Raw genomic sequence first — 8,661 nt, 5'->3', positions numbered from 1 at the left:
AAACTCTAAATAAATATTTAATTCAATTATTAATTAAAAGCGCTACCCATCTTGGATCTCCATAAACTTCACAACACATATTTAAAGACCATGTGAGAGTCAACTCAAAAAAAGCCATGACATTGCCATCATTGTAATAGTGTATTATTTTAAGAATTTATCATAAATAAATAAATTTAATTTATATATATAATTAATATAAAATATTTTTATATTATTAATTAATTATAATCGTTAAATTGTTAAAAATATTTAATTTTTATTAAAATTATTTTTCAAATAATCTCCTCTATAAATCATTATGATACACCGACAAATGTAAGCCTTTAACTAACTATTAAACTCTAAATAAATATTTAATTCAATTATTAATTAAAAGCGCTACCCATCTTGGATCTCCATAAACTTCACAACACATATTTAAAGACCATGTGAGAGTCAACTCAAAAAAAGCCATGACATTGCCATCATTGTAATAGTGTATTATTCGAGGTATCCTTCTCTCATATTATTAATTGATATATTAATTAATTCAAAACATGGAAGCATTCATCACTTTCTTTCTTTCCATTCAACCTCTCTCATTCATCCTCTTCCTCTTTTTCTACATAACACTCATCAAGTTCCGACAAGTTAAAAAACTTATAGGAATCGGTCCAACAACCTATCCTTTCATAGGTTGTTTGATATCCTTCTACAAGAACCGTTTTCAGTTGCTAAATTGGTACACCGAGCTTCTAGCTCAATCACCAACGAACACCATATTGGTTCAACGGTTAGGCGCACGTAGAACAATCTTAACTGCAAATCAACAAAATGTCGAGTACATACTCAAGACAAATTTCAAAAACTTTCCAAAAGGGAAGCCATTCACCGATATACTCGGAGATTTTCTTGGAAAAGGTATATTCAACGTGGACGGCAATTTATGGATCAAACAGCGAAAACTCGCAAGTCATGAGTTTTCGCTAAGGTCCATGAACGAATTTATCATGCACACGTTGGAGGAAGAAGTCAATGCGAAATTATTACCATTATTGGATTCACTATCATTAGAGAAAAAAGTGGTTGACTTTCAAGAATTGTTAGGGAGATTCACGTTTAACGTTATTTGCAAATTCACGTTGGGGAAAAATAATGATGATAATTTTAGGTGTTGTTTGGATCCTTGTTTTCCCATTTCGCCGTTGGCGAGGGCTTTCGATGTAGCGGCGGCGATTTCGGCGAAGCGTGGTGCTGCACCTTTGTTTTTGGTTTGGAGAGTGAAGAAGTGGTTTAGAGTTGGATCGGAAAGGAAGCTTAGAGAGGCGGTTGAGGAGGTTAGGACACGTGTCATGGAGATTATTTTGGAGAGGAAGCAGAAGATGAATGTAATGGAAGAGAAGGGTGTTGGTGGTCAAGATCTCTTGTCACGTCTTGTTTGTGCAGGTGTGTGAAAATTTTGAGTACAAGCTAAACATTTTTGTTTTTAAATCTTTGTAAGGGATTAAAACGTACTGGAGTACAATATACCTATATAGCTCTAAATTGTTTATGAAAAAAACAGTCATTAAATATAAACCTTCATTATAAATTATTATATATACTTTTTTTTTAAATATACCACTAATTAATATTATTAAATGTTTTAAAAGATGAGAAGTTAGACTTGAACACATTAGTTTATTAAAGAGTATTTATAGGCTATTTTGAAAAAACAATCACTTATATATATAAGAAAGATAGATGTATTATATCTCTACAAACCAAAAAAAAAATAAGGGTTAGAAGTCGTGGCATATAGTTTTAAATTGCATTTCACAATTCTAATTATTATTGGAATATTGTGAAATTTAGATTGCACTCACCCATTTTACCCACATTTTTTGTTAATAGAAAAGTTCGCAATATAATCGAAACTTTGACTCAAACGCAATATCTCTACCCATATATATGTTTTGGTATTAGCATATCAAACTCAAAATGAGAAGCATATTTTCGTAGAAAGGTTCTAGTTATGATCGAGGTTGTAAAAATTAAGGAGTAAAGTCTCATGTAGCAAGGCCCCTTACCATATACCAAATATGTTTCTATAATTGATTTATTATGAATGACTTTTGAAAAAAAAAAAACATAAAAGAGTTCATATTATTATGTTATAAAATGATACTACATTCGTCTATGTAAGATTTTTTTTTTATCCTTTTTATAAAATATCTTTTAAATATTCAGATGTATTAATTATTTTTTTATTAATTTATCTTTAATTATGTTATAATTTTTTATAATTTGCAATAAATACTATGATAAAAATATAAATTAATGTTTTCTCCTAAATAATAACTTTTCACAATATTTGATTTGTCAACAAATTTAATATTACAATTAATTCTTTTAATTTATGCAATTTAATCAAATAAGTCTTGTATATAAGGAGTAAGGTAGTATACATTATTTTGCTATAAAATAATAATACATAATCTCTTTCAAAAACGTATAATTTTCCAATTTTAGAATAATTATACCTAATTAAAATTAATTGAAAATAACTTATATTAAAAACATATAATTTAAAAAATAACATAATGATATAAATTAGTGAGATATTTTTTCTTGCAGGTCACGAGGAAGAAGTAATAAGAGACATGGTGATAAGTTTCATTATGGCCGGGAGGGACACAACATCATCAGCAATGACATGGTTCTTTTGGTTATTATCGCATTATTCAGATATGGAACAAGAGATAGTGAAAGAGACAGAAAATAAATCAAGTGGGACATTAGATTATAAATCATTAAAAAACATGAATTTGTTAAAGGCATGTCTATGTGAATCAATGAGACTATATCCACCAGTAGCATGGGATTCAAAACATGCCACGTTTGATGATGTATTGCCAGATGGCACTTTGGTACAAAGTGGGGATAGAGTGACTTATTTTCCATATGGAATGGGGAGAATGGAAAATTTATGGGGGAAAGATTTATTTGAGTTTAGACCGGATCGTTGGTTTGTTAAGGATGAATTAGGAACAATATTGTTGAGTGAGGTTTGTCCTTTTAAGTTTCCTGTTTTTCAGGCTGGTCCTAGGGTGTGTCTTGGGAAAGAAATGGCTTTTATTCAAATGAAATATGTGGTGGCTTCAATTCTTAGAAGATTTAAGATTATTATAGTTGGTCCTGAGAAGCCTTTATTCGTGCCACTTCTTACGGCTCACATGGCTGGCGGCTTAAAAGTATTGGTTTCGAAAAGGTTGAAACTTTAACCGATTTTGATTTTTAATTTAATGAGAATTATTTTGATGCAAATCACACTATGGATCTAGACTGCAGTTAACACATTACGAATCTTGGTTGTTTTTCTGCAATTCAAAGGCTAGGAACACACGCGGCAAATTTCAAGCAATTTTGTATTAAATTTCGTCAATTTATTTCAGATCGAACGGTCCATAACAATTACTTCATCAATGCACTAACTATGTGGAGACTTTTTTTTTTATATTATTTTTTTTATTTTTTTAACCAAAATGCAAAGTCAAAAAAAAAAATTTCTTATTTTTTGTTCCGAATGGGATGTTATATATAAAGAAATTTTTTTATTCCTTAATAATAATATAAAAAAAAATTATTTCAGGATGTGACTATCTACTCTATATTTTTTTGTCATTTTATTAATTATGTTAATTATTATTTATTAAATTATAAAAAATTAAAATATTTAAAAATTCAAAATATTATTAATAAAATAAAATACATTAATAAATAATAATAATAGTAATAATAATAATAATAATTTTAATAATAACAATAATATGGTAAATTATAATAATAATAAAAACAACAAATTAAAAAAAATACATCGAAAGAAAATTTTATTATTATAATTTTTATTAATTTTAATTTATTAGATCCGAAAAAAAAAGAAGAGAAAATTATTATAATATAACACATCGTTTGTTTTGGCACATTTATTTAACAACAAATTTTTTTCTCCAGGTTAATGTGTTTTATTTTATTTTATTAATAGTATTTTGATTTTTAAATATTTTAATTATTTTTAATTTATTAAATAATCAATAACTCAATTATTAACAAAATAATATTAAGTGCTAATTTACCTGCAAAATAGGACTTAGTTGTCAAAATAATATAATATATTATTTAGTCCGACAAATCTATATGTTAACTTTGTTATTTTGTTTGATTTTATTATTAAAATTTTATATTTTTTAAAATATTATTATTATTATAATTTAATTATATTAACGATATTTTATTATTATTATTATTTAATTTTTTTGTTTGTTTATTAAATCGAAATAAAAATAGGAGAGAGTTGTTAAGAAAATAATTAATATCTTATCAGCAAAATAATAGAGACAGTTATTTATTTTGGTACATTTAGTCAACCGTAATTTAAATTAAAAAAAACTACTGACTAAATGGGCCAAAATCAAATGACATATCCCTAATATTTTAAGGATAAAATAACAACGTATCTTCTTAACAACTCTTTCTATTTTAATTCCAATTTAACAAATAAAAAAATTTAATATTTCTTTTGGTAAAAAAAAGTAAATACTATTAATAAAATAAAATAAAAATATTACATTGGAGAGAAAAAAAAAATACACTTAAACAGATGTGCCAAAACAAACTATGTGTTGTATTAACAATTTTTTTCTATTTTCTTTCCGATCTAATAAATAAAAATTAATGAAAATAATAATAATAAAATTTGAATTTAATGTATAAAATACGATTAAACAGATGTGCCAAAACAAACTATGTGTTGTATTAACAATTTTTTTCTATTTTCTTTCCGATCTAATAAATAAAAATTAATGAAAATAATAATAATAAAATTTGAATTTAATGTATTATTTTTCTTTTATTAATATAATTTATATTATTATTATTATTACTATTATTATTACTACTATTATTATTAAAATTATTATTATTATTATTATTATTATTATTATTATTATTATTATTATTTTAATGCATTTTATTTTATTAATAGTATTTTAAATTTTTAAATATTTTAATTATTTATAATTTATTAAATAATAATTAACATACTTATTAAAATGGCAAAAAGAAAAATGTAGCAATAGTCGCATCTTCAGAATGCGACTTTCTATTAAGGGATTAAATTTTTTTCTTCACATCATCACATTTCTAAATTTGCGGTCAGACTAAAAAATAGAACATTTCTGTATTTTGTTATTTGAACTATGACATTTTGATAAATAAATAAAAAAAGATATAAAAAAAAAGTCCTATGTGGAATCAAATTCCTCATAGTTAACAGATTTGAACCATGTTTATATGATATAAGTTAAATATAGTTGGATTTAGAAATTTCAATATGTCGAGATATAGTCATTTATTAATAATATTGATAATGATATTATTTTTGTTAAACTATAAATTAGATATTAAAGAAAATCATACTAATGTATATTCAAAAATGATCCCTTAATATTTATGATTATAAGTTCTTTTATGTAACTTTAAATTTTGAAAGTAGTAAGATTTTTCATTAACGATCTTGAGACTCTAATGCTAATATTTTTTGAAATATTTTTCTATTTCTAAAATGTAATGCTAATTAATTAATTACAGTACAAGACGAAAATAAGAATAAAATGAACAACTTACATGAATTATAATATAATATCTTCTTTTATAATAACTGATCTATTTTATAAGCATTTCAAATATATTAAAAAATAATATTTTTATTAAATTATTTTTATTAATTATTAATAAATAAAATATATTAATTTGAGAGCTAAAAGTTATATTAATTAGAAAATATATTTAAAAATCACTCTGAGAATGAATCACTCGTTACAAGTTGGGATGAGTATTATTTGTCTTTTAGTTAGACTATGTGGAAACAAAATAATATTAATATATAAAATAGGATAACACTATCCAAGTATCTCATTATTGGTCAAAGAGTATTTAAAGACGTGGGGTCAAGTGCCCCCAATATATATATATATATATTACACGGTATATCTTGTTAGATAATATTATTTTTATAGATTAATTATAATGATATTATAGACCTTTTATCCTCTAGTATATATAAATATTATAACACTAACATAATACATTTTTTAAAATTTAATTTAAAATATAAAAATGTAAATTTAATCAAATAGAAAATAATTAATAGAATTTTGATATTAAATTTAAAAAATATTAATAATTAATTTAAAAATGTTTAAGATTTTATATAAGTAGTTTTGTCTCTTTATATAATTTAATAAATTAATATTCATAATTATAAAAATATAAAAGTTAATTGAAATTTTAAAACAAATATGATTTGTTTACAAGGTATTCTTGAAATTTAAATATAATATATATCTAATCTTTATTTACATTCTAACAAATAAAATATAATTATTTAGTTACTCATGATTTTACTTTAAAATTTTAATTGTTTATTTAGTAGTGGCAATGAATAGTTTTAATATAAAATTATTTCATTACTTATTTATTTTTTTTGTTAATTGATAATATTTAAATTTAATTTAAAAAAAAACTAATATGTAATTGTTCACAAAGGTAATTTTGTTATTTAAATATTATATATATTATATTATATTATGATGAAATGTGTATCAAATACATCACAAAATAAAATGTTATTATGTGTGTATTAAACACAAGATATAATAATGTTTATCATGACACTATCTTATCATATACTATCCTATCGTTATCCAGATTTATATCATATATTATATTTTTCTATCATGTACATCAAAAGGATCCTAAATTTTGTTCATTTATTCATGAAACTCTAATTAATGATTTTTTTTTCCTTTCTCTTATTCCTCTTATAAATTTATGTTAAATTATTATTGTTAACAATTAGTCTCTAAATATAATAAAAGTCAATTTTTAATAATGAAACAATTATTATAACTAATTGATTGTGTAAAAAATATATAAACATAAATTATATCATTTTTTTATCCATCGATATTATGACATGGTGCAATTAAACCTTGTTAGATCGGTTCCTATGTACTTGTTAGATCGATTTATTGTCCAATCTAACATCAAACGTTGTAATAAATAGTTAATTATTAAATCAGCTAAAATGATATATGCAACAAGCCACATTCAAAAATGATTTATTAGATCGGTTGAATTTGAACCAATATAATAAGTCAAATTCAAATATGATTTATTAGATCGATGAAATTTGAACCAATATAACAAGTCAAATTCAAAATTAATTTATTAGATCGATTAAATTTGAACCAATATAACAAGTCAAATTCAAAATTGATTATTTACATCGGTTAAATTTGAACCAATATAATAAGTCATATTCAAAATTGTTTATTTTATCGATAAGCCAATTGATTTAAATAATTAACTTTTTAATTTTTTTTCTTCATAACTTTCACCTTTTACATATGCGTCACCATAATTTCATATATTATCCTATTAACTAGAATTTCTCATTCAACCATAAAACACAAAACTTTATACGAAGGTTTACATTTAAAAATAAATGACAATGAGTCATAACTTTTTTACAAAATAAAAGTTATCAAATTTAGAGTTACATAATGTTCACTACTTGTTAAAAAAAATTATCTTCTATAAACAATCTAAAGATACTAAAATGATACAAGTGCTTCAAACATTTTCTATTAGTTCAAAACGTTGTCAGACATTCATCATTTCTTCATCTTCGAATGGTTTTGAGTCTCCAAATATCTGAATTATAAACACTAAAATAACAAGATTATCTAAATCATGTGACCATAAAAATAATAAGAAGCTAAGTAATACTAACTTTGAAAAAATCTATCACATGCCCGCATTCATGAATCAACAAGACCATTAGATACAATGTTCAACATATGTATCATAATGTAGTAACCACACTCATAACCTTTAGGCAACAAAAGTGAATATAACCGATACATTTAGGATATTTTTCCGAGATACCCCAAGAGGAATGTACATATACCTGAATTTCTAACCATTCAAATTTAAGTTATTATTTCTGGAAAAAACTAAATGGAAAATCAAGGTAAAAAGAATTGATTGTACCTCACAAGCCACTTGTTAAAAGAAAGCATGCCAATTTTTCGAAAAGCCTTCCAAGTTGTGTCAATTTATTAATGCATTTTGGCATATGTTACAGAGTCTCAATTCCATTCACATGCAAAACAATTTCAATGTAATGATTTTCTTCACAAATATACGTGGATATTTATGCTTAGATGCTTAAAGACCAAGTAACATACCTGTAACACCCCGTTTTTCAAAGCGAGGGTATATTTTTTTTTTTAAAAGTAATTAAACTAAAACAGAGAAATAGATAAAGAAATGCCTTTGGATAAATAACTGAGTCATTAAAATTTACAAGCAGCGGAAAAGTTTCTCCAATTATCAATCCAAAACATTTACACAACCATAAATGGTACATGGAACCCATTCACATAAGAAGTCGAACTGACAATAAAAGTATAAATACAGTTTTCCCAAACTAAAAATACTCCAATCCAAAAAGAAGGACACCTAGTCCCTATACATCATCCTAATCTGATCATCCTACCAAAAAGCTATACACCCTGAGTATCTCCACGCGCCCCGTGAGATCCTCCTAACGTGACTGCAGTCGAACGTTCCCAT

The 8,661-nt window shown here is 24.1% G+C and overlaps 1 protein-coding gene across 1 annotated transcript; it reads left to right on the top strand.

Annotated features, from left to right (window-relative positions):
* Positions 1–446: 446 nt before the first annotated feature.
* On the top strand, positions 447–3,517 carry LOC101507161 (cytochrome P450 94B3-like). The gene is made up of 2 exons (XM_004513577.4): positions 447–1,428; positions 2,599–3,517. Exons 1-2 carry the CDS (start codon positions 540–542, stop codon positions 3,243–3,245), a joined length of 1,536 nt encoding a protein of 511 aa, XP_004513634.1. The 5' UTR covers positions 447–539; the 3' UTR covers positions 3,246–3,517.
* The last annotated feature ends 5,144 nt before the right edge of the window (positions 3,518–8,661 follow it).

The sequence above is a fragment of the Cicer arietinum genome, chromosome 3, assembly GCF_000331145.2.
Source record: "Cicer arietinum cultivar CDC Frontier isolate Library 1 chromosome 3, Cicar.CDCFrontier_v2.0, whole genome shotgun sequence".
NCBI lineage: Eukaryota > Viridiplantae > Streptophyta > Magnoliopsida > Fabales > Fabaceae > Cicer > Cicer arietinum.
Note: the sequence above shows the minus strand (reverse complement) of the source record. Positions and strands in the feature narration are given on the sequence as shown.